The following is a 20,289-nucleotide window of genomic DNA, read 5'->3' on the forward strand; positions in this document are numbered from 1 at the left end:
TCCATGGGGTCATGAAGAGTCGGACACGACTAAACGACTAAAGAAGAAGAAGAAGGCCTGTACAAAAAGGATTGAACTAAATGGAACCAGAGTGATGGAGTTAACATAAAAAAACTGGCAAAGCAGCATTAAACTTAACATTCGGAGAAAGCGGGCACATTTCTAATGATCAAAATGGATAGAGCTAGCCCATAGGCATATAGCTGGTCATGAAACCTAAGCAAGGAGGCCAAAGGGCTATAGACAGATAGATGTTTATATGCTAATGCTTAGTAGCCTCCAAGCCAAGATGGGGATAGAGTGCTTGGTTCGAAGGATGCTATAGGCACAATGGAAAAGTGATGTGGAATAGCAAGAACCAGTGGGATAGTAGTGCCAGTGTTGCACTGTGCATCAGATAAGGCAAAGGTGAATTTAAGTTTCTAAAAGTGTCAAGAAAGGGTGGGGAAAATTAGAGGATGTACCATTTGTAACTTGATTTGAAGCATGCTCACATTGACATAAATTCCAACACTCAATAGGACTTCATAGCAAATGCATGTTTTATATAATCAACAAAATTTATACATTGATTAGTTGTAAATAGCTTCTAATCCACTTACAACAATATAAAATAAAACATTAAAATTAAATTAAAAAGCTAAACACATTTTCCCCTCTGTCAATTAAAATCAACACTAGCTAAAAATAAAACACATGTAATTTCTATGTCTGGATAGGCTTGCCTAAACAAAAATGTTTTAAGCAGAGATGTCAGTCAGGAGGGAATTCCAAAGTATTAGTGCTGCTACACTAAAAGATCATTTTCTTACAAATGCAGCTGTAACAGAGCCAGTTCTGCAGATCAAAGTGGCTGAGTGAGCACATTTGGGGTAAATCAATCCCACAAGTAAACTAGTCCCAAGGGTTTTATATACTAATACAACCATTACAAATCTCTAACCAGAGATGTTCAGAGATGTTATATGTGCACAGGGTCACATTCTTGTCACAATCATGCTGTAGCATTCTGCATTAACAGCAGCTTCTGGATCAAGTGCAAAAGAAGCCCCACACAGACTATATTGCAGTGAGCAAATTTCTGAAACTCAAAAATGTGGTTGGTTGTAAGGGGGCGGGAATCAGGTAGCATTTCCCCCCCTACTTGGCATGACTATCGTGCCTATTAGACAACTTCCTGCTTATTTCACTCTGCCTATTTCCTACTCACTAAATATTTTCCCATTAGTCCCAAACTTTGAAAAGTCAAGTCCAAGCTCTAAATTCAACACGAAAACTGTTTTTTGGGGGGGAGGGGTTGGGGTACTCTGCAGTGATGCATACTATATGATAAATGCAAATTTAAATAATTTAATCAGGTGATTTTGCGATTGCATCTAGTTTTGCTTACGCATTCAGTGCCAGATATTCTGAGTAAATATGCTTCCCTCTCTAAGCACACTGATTTCGGAGTTACCCTCATTGTACTGAATGGGCCTTTCTTTTAAGTAAGCATACGTAGAGGAAGGCTACATACCTCCTTGTAGTTGAGATATTTGAGTCAGGGAAATTGGCTTTGCCAGAATAATAATATAAGGCCTTGAGCAAGTCCCTTCACATTCATTTCCACTGGTAAGGAAACATAATCAAAACTAGCTCCATGTTGCAACATTGCTTTGTTGGTGTCTCAGAAGACCTTGAATGAAAGTAGCTATGCAAAGAGGCAGTTTCAGCTGAGATAGAAAGGCATCACTTCATCATCACATCATTTCCCCATTCTTGACAGCTTCTGAACGATCTCACATTTCTACTAAATAATAATACACCAAATTTCACCTGTTTTGTTTTTGTTTTAGCTTGAAAAGATGGTGCTAATTTATTTATCTACTAATTTTTGCAAACCAGGGATGGCTTTAAGAGTTAAGCCTTAGCTCATTAGGTTCAGTCCCAAAACTATTTCTAAAGCCTAGATGAAGCCTTTTGAACGGTATTCCTTTGAACATAGTGTCGTCTGTCTTGCCACTGAGAGGCTTATAGACAATGCCTATGTCTCTGCACCCCTTATTTACAGAGCAATACTACGCATGTTTAGGGAAGCTTTTAATGTTTAATAGATTATTGTATTTTAATATTCTGTTGGAAGCCGCCCAGAGTGGCTGGGGAAACCCAGCCAGATGCGCAGGGTTTAAATAATAAATTATTATTATTATTATTATTATTACTCACTAGTGTGTCCCACAGAGTGCAGCGAGTCTTACTTCCTATTAAGTGTGATTAGGGCTGCAACCTCAGAAATCTAGCTGTGGTTTTCAACTGAGAACTAAATTAGATATGAAGCTGGATAACCACCATAAGGTTGTCCCACGTCTTTAAAAATATAATAAGAGCATAGCTGTCAGCTTTTCCCTTTGCTTGCAAGGAATCCTATTCGGAATAAGGGAATTTCCTTAAAAAAAGGGAAACGTTGACAGCTATGAATAAGAGTCGACTGAAAAATAGCCATCTTCCGTATGACCCTGCCTAACCCCAGCCGCAGAATGAGATAGCAGAGTGGTAGAACAGACTGCACCACGTCCAAGTGCAGACAGATCGTGCCGATTTTGGGTGGCTCCCTTATGTAAACAAGAGCCTCCCTGCAGCAGAAAACCACCATGTCAAGGATGCAGATATCTCTTTCCTAGGCTAGATTTCTGCTTGCAGGGAGCTTGCTGGTTGCGCTTACGACAGCAACGGAAAATGTTGCCGCCCACCAGCAGCCTGAGATGGTACAGCCCATTCTACCACTTTCACTCCGCTGTCTGGAGAAAAAAAAAATATTCCAATATTGCTTAAGCGCCAGATAACATCCTGACTCGCTCGCAGTTTGGGAAGAAGCCCCTCCGCCCGCCTCTGAGCAGCTGCCGCAACTAACTGCCCAGGAATGCCACGGCTTTTGCAGCGAGCACGTGATTGGCTCCCACCCTGCCAAGCCTGCAGCCTGCCTTGCCCACACAGCAAAGACTTCCCCCCTCCCGCCGAGTCCGCCTCCTTCCCTGCTGCGGTTGGCCGGCGCTGCTACCAATCCGCCGGGGCCGCTCGCACCTGTCATCCGCGTCGACGGCGGCGAGCCAATCGAGGTGTAGCGAGCGGGCGGGCGCCGCGCTCCCATTGGACGCCGCGGCTGTCAACTCCTCGAGCGAGGGGAGGGGGCTTACATGCAAACTCCGCCTCTTACCTTGCTCTTCTGGCAAGCAGCGCTTTCTCCATCCCCAGTCCAATTGCAATGTAAGCAGTGGCAGCGAGAGGTCGCCGTCGGGGGGCCGGGGGAGCAAGAGAAGGGGCTGGATCCCAGAAGAGGCAAGAAGCCGGGCTCAGGAGGCGGCAGGTAGGCTCCCCTCGCCCTTCTCGTGGGAGTGGATTCCTTGGGCTCAAGACCCCATGGCTCCTAAGGGAGGCTTTAAAGGGACAGGGCAAGGGGCTTGGCTTACGACGGAGCCACCTAGTCAGTCCTCTTCCTTGCAACGAGGACTTGTGCTTTGGTGGGGGGACCGGCAAGGAAGAATAGCTTGTTTAGGATAATTGCTGTAGGATGGAGATAGCTAAGAAGCAGAGTCCCCATTAGGGTAGGTGGCTGCTCCCTTGTACCATTTTCTGGGCATCTGGTTTCTCTTTGGGGAGTGTGTGTGTGTATGGTTAAAGGGTACATACTCACTGTAAAAATAGTGGGGTTTTAATGCGGCTTTATGGTTCAAATCTGGTGTTCTAGCAAATAGCTTTGTTTCCCTTCATGGTAAGATGCTGGGGCGATGGAATAGATTGGTAGTATGGATTGGTGGAAAGAGTAAAAAAACATAAATGTGTCTTATTAAATTATGGCTGGCTCGGACTTGACTTTCTGACTGAACAGGCAGGGTCACGAGTGTAGAGTATTGGAGGATTGATCTAAGGATGTGGTGTATTAGTAGAATGGATGAGGGTACAGCGTGTGAAGAGATACTCCGATTGTAACTTGCTGTCAGAAAGGGCTTGTGTCTGTGTGTGGATTATGAAACTAGATGGGTTACTCAGAACCCTAAATTGCATTGTAGGTGATGTGTGTCATGCGATTTCATGGTAAATGAGCTGCTGCTGACTAACTCATATCATAAACATCACTTCCTTTCCAAATTTATTCTAATACAAAAGTTGGGTTGCTTATCCAAGAATGAGTGTCTTGTATTATGCTTTCTTCACACGTGAGAGTCTTCAAACTGTAACCAGGAGCTCCTTGATGCTCTCCTGCAATAAACATTAGAAGAAATTCTAGATTTTAGGCAATGTGGCTGTCTGATGTCTCATGAGTAAAATTGTTTGGAACATACTTCAAAGGTTTAAACCTCTGTATTCAAAATTGCATTGGCTTCACAGTTACCCATGCAACACTGTCTGTCACTAATGTGACTGACCTTTGTGTTGCTAGCAACAACTGATGCATGGCCCTTAATAATATTTTCTTTTGGTAACTGCTGTAGTGTGTTGAGATGGCTTGCTACACATGTGGCTCTACGTGTGAATACAATACATAGGTTGCTAATGCACCTTCCACCCTGTCCCAAGCCATATGTTAGCAATTGTTTGGGAAGAAAAGGAACTAGATGGTGGGATGTGTCTGGCTTTCTTTACCCTAAAGACACAATGAAATTATATCTTTAAAGACTGACAAACTGGTAGGTTTGAGACTGCTTTATAATGCATGGAGAATGGAACTTGGAACCTTGCTGCTCCACTCTGCTCCGCTCTGCTGCTTGCGTTCTTGTGAGCTGGCTGGTGAATTAAAGCATCCTGCACACGGCAGAGGGCAGTAGTGTACATACACATTTATGCCGCTGTTGTGGATTTTATGGGTTTCCTACTTGTTGCAGGCAGAAGCTGTCAGGTTTCTGGCTTTAGGACTCAGAAATGCCATGCGTGTCCATCCTGATTGAGGAATGGCCCTGATGGTACAGCATGCTTGCCTGACTCTGTTTCAAGGGTGTTCATTGATTGCAGTTGCATTGGCTCACCAGCAATGAACAATGGTGTTTGTCCTCTGCATGCAACACATCTGTGCGTTATGTCCTGTGACTGTCGGGTGTGAAAATCTCAGACGGAGTTTAATGTCGGAAGGGGAAATTGGATAGACATGGTGGTAACAGAGGAAACATAAGGGCCTCTTCCTTTGCAGCTGTTTTTATATTGATGTGTGTTTAGGGTTTTTTTTAATTTAAAAAAACAACACCGGCATATAGAAGAACAGTAAAGCTATTGATGTATACACTAATACATGGGAGGGAGGGACTTTATGAATGAAAGAGTTATTCTTTAGTTGCCTAAAAAATGTATCATGCATTTTCCACTCTTCTGTGTTTTAAGGTGAGAGCAGTGTGTTCCCTGAAGAGTCTGTAGAAGAATTTTCCGTTGCTAGCATTGGACAAGCTCACAGCATAAGCCTGTCTGGGATCTTCATGTTGCTTTAAATAAGAGCCTTCATTGCCGCATGTTGTAAGGTGAGAGATTTCCTTTCTGAGAAAAAGGGTGGTCCCTTCTCACAGCTCACTGATAGCCGGGCTGTCTTGGGAAGAGTGTGAAGAGACAGTTGGAGAGGGTGAGAAGGCCAGCCTGCAGACCTGAAACAAGCCCTTCATAATTGACTGGAATCTCATGAAATCAAGGCAACCCTGATCTTCATTCTGGAGAAGAGGAGGAAGAATTTTTCAAGCCTTTCAACTTTCTGGGTAGCAGGAACTGCCTAGGAAACTAAACTCGGCACTTACTCTGTATTTTTGTTTGTTTTAAAGCTAGAATCCAAATTTATCTCAAACTGTTTTTAAAGACTCTAATCTATAAAGTGGTTTTGCTGAAAAATCTCTTTTCCCCATCCACTTTAAAGAGCAGCTGAATTAGTTGTTGCATTAAGACCTGAGCTTGATATCAGGATTTGAGAAGCTGATGCTCTGGAAACTTACAAACCAAAGAAACTAACAATTGCAGGCACTTTACATTTTGCACTGTGTGCCCCAAAGACTCTTGCCTTGAGAGAGAACTCCAGGGAAGGTTGAAGCAGAGCGGATTTGATCTCACCAGAATCTACTGCAGTGTCTCTGCTGGCTCTGTGGCTGGCGTCTCCCGTTCTGGATTGTGCTTGATGGGGGTTTTTGCTAGGGGAGCAGACCTTGCGGCTAAGGACAGAATTGTCGAACTGGAGGACTTGGAATATATATGTCGAAAGGCATATTGGCTTAACCCCCAAGCAAAAGACTTTTTCTCTGCTGGGTCCCTTCTGTAGTATATCAAGGGTTGAAGGCTGGAGACAGCCTGCATAATCTTGCAACATGACCTCCAAGCTGGAACAAAAGGAAGCTCATCACACCAATGGCGTGGTGCTACCCATTGTTGCTGGCCCTATAGACTGTCTCTCCAGTCCTGACCGAGAACATCTCGTTGAATCTTCTGAGTTTTTAGGGCCTGAAGAAGGAGGAGGTGTCGAGGTGGTAGTGATAGAATCCCGAGCCAATGCCAAAGGGGTGCGTGAGGAAGATGCCCTGCTAGAGAATGGCAGTCAAACTACAGAGAGTGATGATACCAGCACAGACCGCGGCCCAGAACCAGCCTCTCCTCTAAAAGAGACCTCCTTTTCCATTGGGCTGCAAGTCCTCTTTCCTTTCCTGCTGGCAGGGTTTGGGACAGTTGCAGCTGGGATGGTCCTGGACATTGTGCAGGTAAGACTAAAAGCCTTCAGCATGGAATGGGCTCAAAATTCTGTATCTGGACTTGTAACTTGCTTTATTGTTAGTGTCTTTTAAATCCCATGAGAGTGCTTTGGTGGGAGGCAGAGGTTTTCCATTAGAAACCATTATATATTTATTCCTCTCTTTTTTTCAGGCTCATCTTCCTTAGATTTCACATGTGAGAATAAGCCTCCCTCTTCTGGAAGCAATTAAAGTTTAGGTGGTCAATAGCAGTGTGACCCACTCTTTCTGTTCCTGAATCTGAATGCCTTTTAATAACCCAAGACCCATCTTTTTCTTATAAATCTCAGCTTTAAAGGAACATAAACTCTAAAACCTAGCCTCTGAATTGAAAATAAACTTCTATTTCTTAGAGATGGAGAGTCAGGAATGTAAAGACATCTAGAGTTCTCCCAAACGTTCAGACCCTAGAAAGTAAATACAGTAGTGCCAAGCCCAACACACACACCCAAAAATGTGAAGTGAACTTTTGGTGGTGTTTACAGAACGGATGATCATATGTGTGCCTGAAGAGTTGCCAATCTTGGGAAAACTCAAAGAGCTGCAGTAAACGTTTTTAGCCGGGGGGCCGAGACCTGTGATATTAATTGCTGGCAAATCCAATTGGCTGTTATCCAGTTAAAAGACTTGTTTAGCTGAGGGATGAAAATGTGTTCAGCTTTTGCATGTGGTCTGGCTTGGCCCAAATGCAGAATCTCCTTAATATTTTTCTAAATAAATATTAGAAATGTAAGGCACAGTGGAGATATCCAATAGATATCTCTTGAAACACTAGCTGTCATGTGGAGCTTGCCTCTTTGCTCTCAGATGACATTGCTGAGTTACTGGGATTACGGTGTCACTGGCCTCTATGCCTGCAGTGCAGCTATCTGGCAGGTCATGTTAATGTTAAAGGCCGAGGCTCTGTCTCAGTAGTCTTATCTGCCTCATTTATGCAAGCCAGGTAGCACTTTGGACAGAATCCGACCCTACAGTTTCAAATTGCGGCTGCCTCCTGAAGTGACCGGGTGACCTACTATAGCTTAACATTAAACATTCAGAGCTTCTACTTAAGCACCTTGGTTTTAAACACTTCGTGAAATTTCAGTTTCATACCATTTCTGTGCTTTCAGGAGCTTAGAGGGAGTTGTCGTCGCTAGAAATTGAAATAAGAAAGCCAGTGGGTATAGCTAGACCTGGAAGAGCAGGGTTTAAATCCCCACTCAGCCAGGAAACTCACTGGTAAACTTGGACCAGTCACCTACCTCACTGGGTTGTTGTGAGGGGGGGGAATGAAGAGGGTTAGAGTTCTGTTAGAGTTGATGTAAAGATGGGATATTAAAAAAAATTAACAGAGCATGGTGTAGCTTTGTAGCCAAATGTTCTTGCTCATCTTTTTGTGTGACAAATTAGAACTGCACCGGTCATTAAACCTAATGAGATTCATGGGGGGGGGCGGTGTTAATGTTTTGTTTTATGTTGATAACTTAAAAGTCCTGCTGGAGCAGGCCAGAGGCCCATCTAGTTTAACATCCTTTCCTCACAGCAGCCACAAGCAGTCCAGAATGCATCAGCAGTTAACCCGCATGATTTTCAGCAGATGATATTCATGAGCTTACTGCCTCTGATATTAGAGGGAGAGCAATAGCCATCATGGCTAGTTGCTGTTCTTTCTTATAATCATAGAACTGTAGCGTTGGAAGAGACCCTGAGGATCATCTCATCCAACCCCCTGCAATGCAGGAATAAGCAGCTGGTCCATACAGGGATCAAACCTGCAACCTTGGTTATCAGCGCCACACTCTTTGTTGATAGCTGTTTATGTACTGCCTAAGTGTAGTTGGAGTGTACTTCTCAAGATGGGGCTGTGGAAATCTAAAACTCAGACCTGGTCATTATTATACAATATCCTGGGTGTTTGATTTCATTGGCAGCAGATGCAGTTTGGGTTGTGGAAGGGGCTCAGTCATGGCATAAATGCACAAACTAATAAGGATTTAATTTTTTTCTCATGCAGCAGCAATATATACCTTCTAGTTTTTCAGTGTGTAGGGTGTTAGGCCTGTCTTTTACTATCTATACGATAACAACTTCACGTGATATGTTTTTATGCAAGTTTTCATGCTGCTTGGATCATCATGAAAATATAATTCATAAGTGAGTGTGTGCATGAAATTAATACCCTACCAGCCTGAGCCTGGAGGACTTCCAGATCCAGTTGATGGAATCTTTGGAAGAGTCCCAATACTGAGCCCAGATTGAGAAATCACATCCCTACCAAAGTGAATGTTAAAATTAATCCTAAGTCAATTTTGTTGAAATAGGTGCTAACTGAAAAGATACAAGCTAGTGGGCATCTTACCTGTTAGCAAGTCAGCATTGTACTAGTTACCTTTTCTTCCAGAGTGATTTCTTGGGAAAACATTCTATATTGGACGTGATTCATTCTTTTCCGGCGCTATGTAAGCTTCTCATTGGGAGTGGAGCAGTATATAGTGTGAAGTTGTCTTGCTCAGAAATAAGCATCTCTAAATGACTGCCATGCTTTAGAAGGTTGCATGCATCTGTGTTACTTGGGAACTAGTACAATACCAATATTCCAGCCTTCCTGCTCACAGTGGAATTATACAAAAGCAAAATCTAAAACCGTTGGACGATGTCCTAATAATTTTTTTTAAAAGAGACTAATCTGTTTATATTGGCCACCTTTCTTTGAAAGTCAAAGCTGTTAATACCTTCAGGCTTGGTTCATTCCCACTGGTATTTGGAAAGCACTCCCAGATTGTTCATAGCTCAGTGGGAAATCTGAACAACCACCAACTTTTTTTTGCAGAAATAAGTAGGTCTTGAAAGTTAACAGCAGGAGCCTGTTGGCATCTCCCTAAATGTCAGTGTTGTCAAGTCTTACTCATGGAACCAGTCAATGTAATTTGTTTTTCCTTTGGGTGGCTCTTTTCCTTTGTGGTCTTTTTGAGTCTCTTGGTTCCCCAGCAGTTTGACACCCACACTTTTATTTCTCACCCCCACCTGCAAAAACACGTCTTCTTCTCTGGATCACTGAGATGCAGCTCTGTGGGGCTGGCTTGCCACCTCTTCGTTTGTTTTCATGAATCTTGAGTTGTGAAGACCTTTTTCTGGGTTAGGGATGAAATAGTTTGCTGTCTGTTGCCTTGCTCCCAGAATTGTTCCCTTGTTGTCGTTTAGTCGTGTCCGACTCTTTGTGACCCCATGGACCAGAGCATGCCTGCTGTGAGCAAATATCTAACCCAGAAGTAGCTCCAGTCAGCATGGCCAACAGTGTGGGGTGATGGGAGTTCCTGTTGAACATCATTTGGAGGTTGGCTACCCTGTTCTTGGAGCAAGCTGTTCATTCTTTCAGGCTTTCAAGGAACAATTAGATAAGTCTATATCCTGGTGCAGCACTGTGTGCACTTGTTTCTTGAAACCACAGTTCCCGGAGTTATGTCATGAAACTATTGTACGCACAATTGCCTAGGGGTGGATTGTCACTGGCAGAGCATAGCAGTTCGGACTCTTTGGAGCCAGTGAGCAACTGTCTTTCTGCAGGTGATCAATTTTCCCCTTGCCCTTTTTAAAGGCCTCCAGGCATGCCTTGATACCAAACAAAGGACTGGGCTGCTGAAGAGGTGAGGGGAAAGTGAGAATTAAAATGGATGCGTATTTATACTGCTTGCTTGATCTTCAGTCTTAACAAGGGAGGATAAGAATAGTCACTATTCTACAGTAAAATGGTACACAGTGAGACGTGAAGGTGCAGAGGGCCAGGTCTGAAGAATGGGAGTGGGTGTTTTGTCCCCATTTCCCATTTGCTTTTGTTTTGCTTTCACATTTCCTTGTCTGCTAGCAAATGGCACAATAGCCAAACAACTTTCCAAGGTAACAAGTGGCAGTTGTAAAGTGTCACATGAGCTGTCTATCAAATATACTCACTTTTCCCCGCTCCCCCCCCTCCCATATTCCAATTTAACATACTTTTTATACAGAGGCCATGTGCTGAGACTTGTATGTGGAATTTGGGGCATGGGGTTTGAGCTAGCTGCTTTGATCCCTAAACAGGACCAACCTTTTACCAGCTGGGATAGCTCAGTTGGTAGAGCATGAGACTTTTCATCTCAGGGTTGTGGGTTCTAGCCCCACATTGGACAAAAGATTCCTCTATTGCAGGGGGTTGAACGAGGTGATCCTTGGGGTCGCTTCCAACTCTACAATTCCAGTTTAGTTGATACCTATCATGCATGTGCAAAATGACCTTTTTCAAAAAAAAAGATTGGACAGGTGAAAGGATCACTGGAAAGCTTATTAGGTTCGTATGGGAGAAGATGGTATTCTACATACTCAGGTCATTTAAAGATCACTTTGAATTGGACATAGAAGGCAGTGAAGATGTTTTAATGCTGGGGAATATGGTCATGGTGTTGTCTTGGTGAACAGTCTATCCTATTCTGCACCTCTTTTTGATATTTTCCAAAGGCACTCTTCACATAGTGTCTTAGAGCAGTTTAACCTAAATATAGTAGTGCATCAATAGTTGTCACCCATCCATCTGTCTCAGAAGAGATTCAGCTGGCATGCTATTCATAACTGGTGAAAGGTATTGTGATCTCCAGGTGCCCTTGATAAATCCTTCAGCAATGCTGGATCCGAAAGCAACCCTCTAGTGAACCTGATCTTTGTGAGGGGGATGCAGGCTCATCCAGAACATGTCAGAAAACGTCTGGAGCTGTGTGCGATGACGGAAGGTGTTGAGGGTGCTGTCATCTGCTTATTCTACCATTTGGCAGCATGTTGGCGCTTGGAGGCTTCCACCCTGCCACGTTTGGAATAAATAAACGCTGTCATTTGTTTATCAGATGTGCGATGCTAATGAAAGACTAAACATGCAAAGGCTTCAGGCGCAGCTGCTCTTCTTTTGAACCTGACCCTGTCCTCGTAAACTGCAAATGTGCCCTCTAATAATCCGAGTCAGGCGGCTCATTGCTTGCATTTAACATGGTTTCTCCTGGACAGCGAGGATTTCTACTGGAGGCGTCAAACTCATGTAGGGTTCTTCTTTTTCTTTTTTTGCTTCTGCCATTCATGGTGCCTTGATAAATATGAGATCAGCGTCTAATCTGTGCTTTGTTACATCCTTCTTCCCAACCTTATCATCCATCTGTGGTCAGGCATTTTACAAGCAAACACCTGACACCCCCCCCAAAAAAGCAGCTCAGGAAGATTACACTTCAAAATTAAAGCTTAAATAGCTTTCTTATCCCTTGCCCAAATATAAAGGTCTTGCATTGTTTCCAGAAAACACTCTGGCTAAAGCCTCTGGAAGAGGAATGGCATTCCAGAAGGTGTGAGTTTCCACCAAGGATGCTTGTTTACATTAATTATCCACTCTCAGCACTCATACAGCCTGATCCTATGAATAGTTACTGACTCCTACTGAACTCATCACTTGTTTGTGCATAGGATTTCAGTGTTGGGGTGTTATTTGCCTGACATCTGAGAAGCTTTCATAGTGCACTCCCATATCGATCCTGTGTTTGACAGTAGCCCATGACCAGTCATACAAAACTACTTCTTTTATTTGCATCCCAACCTTCTTTCAAGGAGCTCGGAATGGTGAGCTTGGTGGGCCCACATGGTGTTTCCAAGCATATCCTTCCCCCTGTCAAAACTCACCAGACTCTGACCTGCTTTGCAGATCTCCTTTCTCTGTGGCCTGGTCCCAGCTGTTTACATCAAGATTCTACTTACCTAATTGGCAAGGGCTACAAAGTTGAACTGCCATCCGATGACTGTAATTTTCTTCCTGCACTGCTTATAATGATTACTCAGGGGAACTTGGCTGTAATAATGCGTTGCCTGAAGCAGAATAAATGCCACTCGTTTTCCCTTTCTTCCCTCCTTCATCCAAATATCAGTGCTTAAGGACAGAAGTGAAACCTTCCATTCTTGGACTTCAAAAGGTGGCATTAGTATGCTAGAAGACAATCTGGAAGACAGCGTAGAACTTCATTTGATCTTTAGATACTGAAGTTGCCAGGTGCTGTTGCATCTTAGGGGGTGGAACTTGAACTTCTGTGAATGGAAAGTGCTGAGAGCCAACCTGTGACTATACTCTGGGTGATAGCAGGGTAGTGAGAAGGTATTTGACAAGTATGTGTTGGAGAGCAGCAGTAGACCCATTCCCTTTCACAGCTAATATGACTGATGTGACACTACAGCCCTTTGAATTTCAGTTTGCTTTAACTTCCCAAGCAGATAGTTTCAGGGCAGGCAGCTGCAACCTCTTAAGCCTCCCCTGGTGCTCCTACTGAGGGATTTTGTAGGTCCGGTCATTATATTAGAACCACACCTACTGCTCTGTTAGAGCCCCCACACCCAGTCTCTAACAAACCCTGGCTACAAATTGCGGTGAAGGAGAAGAGACCTTAACCACAGTTCTGGGTTCAAATGACTTTCCAAGCCAAACCTTGGGTCAGTATCTGTACTGTGCATAGGAACTAAAAGGGTAATCTCTAAATTTAGCAATCTCTAATTATATATATTTTTTCGGATCTGTGAAATGTGTTCTAAGAACACATTGCACCCTTGTGAAGCTTAGAGTTCCAGAGTTCTAACGGAAAAAGCTAAAGGCAGAGTTGTTCAGAAAGTGGATCTTTTGAAGCCTGCAGCTTTTAAGTGCTGCGTAGAAACCCATCTGGCGCAGGATATGCTTGGATGGGTAAGAGATTCTAGGCTAGCAGGGGAGATGCTTTCACAGTAATGGATGTGGGATAATTGCAAACTTTTTCATCTGGCTAGCAACATGAAAGTACCAGCAAAGCAAACTCTTTTTTTTTTCTTTTGGCTATGCGGGGATTTATACAGGATGCCTTGGACTCCCATTGCAATACAAGGGAAACATCTTGCATCTAATTTTAGTTTTTTTGGGGGGGGGGGCATTAATTGTGTTATCTATCATATGCCTGCTGGCTGAGGTGTCTTCACATTGGAAATTTTAGGAGATCTCTTCCCCTTACATAAGAGGCTTAATGTTAGAGGCGCCCTTTTTAGCGCTTTGATATCTCTTACCGAGAGACACTCTCTACTTGCAGCAATATTTACCCTCGGCAGGAGCCGGTAATATCCTGATCATGGTTCTAAATACGCCAGTAGGTTTGGCCTTGCGTGTATTAAAAGGGAGCTGGCGTAAGTGAAGGCTCTTGTTTCCCTTCCTTGGAAAGAGCTTCTTCTCCCCTTAGGGAACATCCCTACTTGGATTGTATTCCTGCTGGATCCAGTTACAATTCCTAGCGGATCCTTTGCCTGCTCCAGCTTGAAGTGCAGGCACCAAGGAACCTGTCAGGAATATTAGAGAAAAATAACTTGATATTGTGATCCCAAAAGTCTCTGCTCCGATGCCTAATTCATCATTTTAGTTAGTTTGACATGTTTTGAAAATGCTTCCTGCCTAAATTGCTTGTTCTTAAGCTTTGCTTCATGGTTGAACTGTAGCCTATGAGCTGTGGAAAAATCGAGAGAGTGAAAATGAGTTACATTCACTCTCATATTAAGTTTCATACAGCTAACTTTTTCTGCCTGGAAAGAAACTCTCTGCATTCTTATTTTTATCTCTGAACTCTTAGCTCACTGTTTTCTAATCAGTGTCTGTCAGTGTCTGTCATGGAATCACAGAACTATAGGGTTGGAAAGGGGCCAGAGGGTCATCTAGTCCAACCCCCTGCAATGCAGGTCCCTAACACAATTTGAAATGAGTTCACTTACTTTATTCCAATCTCCAGAAAAGTAAAGCAAGACCTTTAAGGGGTTTATGAGTAAGGAATTTGGTTCGACTTGTATTGTTAATGCCACTTAACGTGATGCAGTGAACATACAGTGAAACTACCTTTGGTGCATCAAAGCAGTAACCTTGGGGGGGGGGGTTATGGGTAGAAAACTCAAACATAACCTAAATTCATAGGATTGTACAGTCTGAAGGGGTCCCGAGGGTCATCTAGTCCAACCCCCTGCACCGCAGGAATCTTGCCCAGCTTTTGAAATGCATTTGTACTGAAACACATTGAATAGTAGTATTGGTATATGCTATCTTACCATACCTTGCTGGTTGTTTAACAATAAATTCTTAGAACGGCATTAATTCTTATGAAGAACTTTCTCCCAAATAACCTGAGTAATATTTTAATGTCCATATACCGGTAATAGCGGGCAGGATCCACAGTTGTGTGATCCTTTATGGATAATTCTCACATTTAGCTGAATGGTTAAGAGATTTCTCACTTGCAGTGTCTTTTATATTAGACTGATTCTCTATCTACCGTGTCAAATGTGTATATGAAACCCTATTGGCACCACGGTTGAGTTCTCCTCCCAATGTGAATAGCCCCTGCATAGCAAAGAGTTCCCTGAAGACTGTAGAAGGGGAAGAAAGCATTGCATTCTCTGTCTGTGCCTCCTGTGATCTCAATCATTAGCAGCCCATCACAGCAGCTGATGCGGGTTTTGAAAACCTGTACATCAAATTAATTTAATGCTTCACCTACTTTGACCCTGTGAGCAAAGAAGCTGTTAAGAAGGAGGTTTTGCAAAGGAGAGGCACTTTCTTTTAAAGGCTGCCAAATACTGCCTTTTCCTCCTCTTTCCTAACACTTGTGGACATCTAATGTTGGAAGATTCCAAACAGGTAAAAGAAAGTACTTTTCACACAGCGCAGGAGACCCACAGGAGACCATCTTGGAGGACGTAAAAAGTCTACTAGACAAATTCAGAGGGCTCAGAGAGGGCTATCGATGACTACTAGCCATGATGACAATACTCAGGCTCTGCCTCCACAGTCAGGGGGCCCAGTAATGCTTCTGAATACCAGCTACTAGGAACCACAGGAGGGAAGAGGACTCTTTTGCTTGGATCCTGTGTTTTTTTCCCCACAGACATATATGAGAACAGGATGCTGAGCTAGATGGGCCATTGGCCTGATCCGGCGCAGTTCTTCTCATGTTCTTAATTTAGACAATCCTGGGGATTGTCCTTAACCTTAAGTTTTCCTCAGCCTCAAATCCACCCTCACTCCACAAAGTGAATATTGATAATTAGTGACTGGTTTCATGTACACAGAGTTTGGGGAACATCCAGTGAAGGAGCAGGCGCTTGCTATAGCCGTCTTGCACAGCTGCCTGCCAGTCACTCCTAAAAATAACCATTGAGGAAAATGGAGCTGCTTGGCTCCCGCTCACGATCTTAAAGGCGAAAAGCACCCTGAAGCACTATTGTGGTTAAAGGAATATTTTTAGAGGCCCTTACTTTAGGCTGCAATCCTAGCCACACTTATTCGGGAGTAAGCCCCATTGAATTCAATAGGGTTTACTTCTGCGGTTAACCACTACTTTCTGTAAGTACCCCAGTTTTTCCTCCCCGTATTCATGTAGGATTTATGCTTAATCTGTTACATTCTGAGAGCACAGTCAAGGCAGTTCCCACGTCTTACTGTATCTTCAGTTGTCCTTTCAGGCTAGGATTTATGTGTACCATATAACCATTACTGTTCAGTTTTTGTGAGACAAACCAATTGCAATGTTAGAGGTCTCTACCTTTTCAGGGGTATTTTGGGCAGGCTTTATAGGGAGGGACTGTGGTTCAAGTCCTTAGCATCACCAAGTCCTTAGCATCACCAAGTCCTTAGCATCACCAAGTCCTTAGCATCACCAGTTCAAAAGGCACTGCCTGACACCTTGATTTGGACAGTTGCTGGCAGCCAGAGTAGACAAGGCTGAGCTAAATAAAACCAAAGGTTTGTACAAGGCAATAGGGTGCGCCTCCCCTAGACTGTATGAGCTATAATAACCACTGCCCATTTGCAAATGTCCCAATCTTGGGTAAAGTGATGGAGAAGGTGGTGGCCAAGCAGTTGCAGGAGTTCCTAGATGATATAAATTCCTGGATCTTTTTCAATCCGGATCCAGGTGTGGTTATGGACTGAATCAGCCTTGGTTGCCCTGATGGATGATCTGTATCAAGAGCAGAGCAGGTAGAGAGGAACTTGGCTTCTTCATAAACAACAGCTTTGGATACCATTGTCCCTAATGCTAATTAACTTCTATATCTACCAGGATCTGTGTATTTAGTGGTGGGGGTCCAATTCTATGGAACTCCCTTCCAGTTAGGAACAGATAGGCCCCTTCCCTGTTGGATTTTCAGCATCTACTGAAGACCAGCAGGCATTTTAACTGAAGTCTGATTTTATAGTTTTAACTGATTTTCTGTATTGCTTTCTTGTACGGAGCTTAGAAGCGTTTGTAGTTAATCAATATAAAATTGATTAAATAAATACACCTTTGGCACAATATGGCCAAACTATAATACTAGGGCTCTCTGTTCACTACAAACCTTAAGAAGAACCTTGCTGGAGGAAAGTAAAAGGTAATTTTAAGATTTCCCCCCAAGCCTTTATTTCTTTCCTGTGGTCAGTTTTCCCTCCCCAAGCATCCCAGATGCTGCATATAGAGTCTGCGCTATGTAATTAGCAGTGCCTAAGAAACCCATGTTTGCCCTTTATGCAGCGTGTTCAGGTTTATACTGGAAGGGACAGGATATTTAAAGCTTTGAGGATGGGAAGAGAGCAGACTTGTTTTTGTTGCCTCCTCTTTACCTCCGCCTCTGTTTCTGTTTTGCGTGTTTTAATCGGGAAGGGAAGTGGTAATCCGGGGCCTTGAAGGAGATGGCCTTGTGACAGACACTCGTCTGGGAATCTGAACCAAGAGTCTGATCCCCAGCTGTACCAGGCACATCCCGAGTCCTGAATGACCTCAGATTCTGTGATCCAGACTATGGAGGCAAATAGGTGATTGTTCACCCCTAAGCAAAACAGCATCCTGCTGTCCTTGGCCTTTGTTGCATTTATCAAGGCTTGCCATCTGTCTTTCATCAGTCACAAAATTCCTGTGCATGGCAAAGGAGAGGCTACAGTGTGCTCAGTCTGTGTACACAACTCCTGTTTACTCTGCATTCATTGCACGTCAACCACTGGTTTGTGAAGCCGTGTGCATATGATGATTGCTGCAAGCTACATCTATCCTGTAGTTCCTTGAGAAATGCTGCATTTGGGTGTGTCCCCCTCCCCCCAATTTGCTTCATTTCTAATTTTAAAATGTATGACATATGACTACACCAGCCGGCCACTGGTGTGGGGACACAAAGGGAAACCCAGAAACACATGCAACTGTGCAACAACCTACAAAGGTGCTTTGAAAAACATGGTGTGTAGGTGGGGGGACGACCTTGTGTTTTAAGCCAGTCATGTGTACACAAGCTTAGTTTCTGCCTTTATTGCCTAGCTGTTGCCCTGTGCATTTAAATAATATTGCATTTTCTTCCCCTCCTGAGCTGAAACCACCCTTATGGCAGGAAGACAACGGTAACAGCGAGGTTAGTAGCTAGTCTGCTGCTGCTTGAACTCTGAAGATGTCCTAATACGCTGTTAGAGAATCGTAAGGTTCCTAATAACCCATCTCAATAAAGAACTGCTTCTTTTTAAACAATTGCCTTTTTCTAGATTCTGAACTGATTTCCTTGATTTTTGCAGCACTGGGATGTCTTCAAGTATGTGACCGAAGTATTCATCCTGGTTCCAGCACTCCTGGGACTGAAGGGAAACTTAGAGATGACACTAGCATCTCGGCTCTCTACAGCTGTGAGTATTTTGGTCTTATGCCTGTCAGGCAGGTACCTTTATATCTGCCGCCCCCCGGCTGCCCTATATATACCTTGAAGAGGTGTTGACTTAAAGGGACTTCCCCCCCCTTGAGTCCTTGAAATGAACTCTAGCCAATGTATACCTTTCAGGCAAACAATGAGGACTAGGAACATGCTTAATCTCTTCAGATGGAGATATTTTGGACAGGGAGCTGGATGTTTCTGAACGTAGAGATGGCCAGCTCATAAAGGTTAGACTACATTGGGACATGTGTGTGAAGTTAGCCACGGTTGGCACTTAGATTAGTTCAGCATCACAATCTCTAAAAACACTGCTGCCCGAGCCACAGCATTGCTTTTCCCTTTGCCCTGTAGCATAACCAGGTGCTCCTTGATTCAAGTAGTGAGCACAAAGGCTGCTTTCGTGTGCCTGTAGAAAAACAACAACGTCTAAATGTAGCCAACCTCTATTCCAGGCATGCGCTGTCTCTAGGTGTGGAGACACCAAGGAATGAATGAAAGTGCATCTCCCCCATTCTTCTGTGCCTCCTGAAAATCTGTTTTGGGACCTTGGGGGTGGTGTGGGCTATGATCTGGGGGACCACAAGTAGAGGAGTGAGTTGTTGGAAATCACTGCCCTTGTCCGAATGGAAGAATGACTTCGATCCATGCCTCTGCTCATTTTTCTCTCTTCTTCCTCCGCCAACAACAAGCTGCCCCAAGCAAGTTGCGTTTTGATGGATTCATGAGGGTTGTTGGAAAGCAACCAAGGAACAGCCAGTCTCATCCTTTATAGAGGGGAAGCTGGAAGGCTTTTCCCTAATCAGGCCGCTATGATCCTCCTAGATTTAGATTCTGAGACCACTGTTGTGCTCACTTGGTTGTTTGCTGAGCATAGCGCAGCTCATTGATTTCTTGCATGAGTGCAACCTAAACAACTCCTAGCTCCTGACTCTCAATTTGTATTTCTAGAATGTTCTGAGACACTGGAAAACATGTGCTTTAGAGGAAGTACCCCTAGAGAGTATCCCTGCACTCCAGTACAAGTGCAGAGGTGCAAAGAAATAAACAAGTTCATTGGTATCTCAAATTGTACAGCCTAAGTGTTCAGAAATAGTGGCCTTCTCTCTCTTCTGAGATATGGCTGGTGCCTATTCCTTTTAAGCTTCTGACACCAACTGAAGACCTAGATATTTACCCAGGCTTATGGCGAGTTCCAGTGTTGATGTTTGTCTTTAGTTCTGGTTGTAAATTATTTGCCTTGTTTTTATGTATTTGAAACTGTTTTAGTTGTAACCCCACTCTGGAACGTATTTGTAAGGGGGGGGGGGAAATAAGTAAGTTTTAAGTAAAAAAAAAATTTTTTTAATCCTCTTACTGTGCTTGAACTGGGGTGCTTAAATGTCACAGTTTGTTGTGGATTCAGGGTGCTGCTCATGTTACAAGTTTTGCACAACATCCGTACAATGCCATCCTCATCAGAATGTCATCCTTTGTTTTCTCATTTAATCTATTTTTACAGTTTCTGTGAAAACAACAATGCAGACATGGTAAATTGGGATTAAATTGGGAATATTGGATAGCATTTTGATAAGGGAGATGTTGTGTGAATATTGTGGGGAAAATATTGCATGCATGAACACCACCAAGTCCACAATAAATTGTCATATTGAAGCATGCTTGATCTTGGAGTCACTGAAATCCTGCTTATTTTTCTGATTATGTTTGATATTTCTTTGACTTGCTGGGCCCTCCCCCTCATGGAAGTACATAAACCGTGTTTATGGAAGACAATCTTACTTGGCTACGAGTGATCGCCAAAGAAGGAGGAGGAGGAGGAGGAAGTACAGAAGCAATTATTTCAGTACAAAAAGCAGCCTGTCCTTGG

General features: G+C 43.5%; 1 protein-coding gene across 7 annotated transcripts in view; it reads left to right on the plus strand.

The window, feature by feature from the left end:
* Positions 1-3,152: 3,152 nt before the first annotated feature.
* SLC41A1 (solute carrier family 41 member 1) overlaps positions 3,153-20,289 on the plus strand; it is a 38,166-nt gene continuing 21,029 nt past the window's right edge. For 3 of the 7 annotated variants that reach the window (XR_014512199.1, XR_014512200.1, XM_083444478.1), the window contains exons 1-3: positions 3,153-3,343; positions 5,350-6,695; positions 18,292-18,399. Coding sequence is in view for 4 of the 7 variants with exons in the window: in XM_083444478.1 (XP_083300604.1) it covers positions 6,309-6,695; positions 18,292-18,399 (495 nt within the window). In the remaining 3 variants the exon portion in view is untranslated. Of the gene's footprint in view, positions 3,344-3,485; positions 3,582-4,867; positions 4,938-4,960; positions 5,123-5,349; positions 6,696-18,291; positions 18,400-20,289 lie in introns of those variants that run through there. The other 4 variants (XM_083444479.1, XM_083444480.1, XR_014512201.1 and 1 more) reach the window with 4 other exon arrangements.

Source organism: Podarcis tiliguerta (assembly GCF_965153285.1).
Source record: "Podarcis tiliguerta genome assembly, chromosome: 6".
Classification (NCBI taxonomy): domain Eukaryota; kingdom Metazoa; phylum Chordata; class Lepidosauria; order Squamata; family Lacertidae; genus Podarcis; species Podarcis tiliguerta.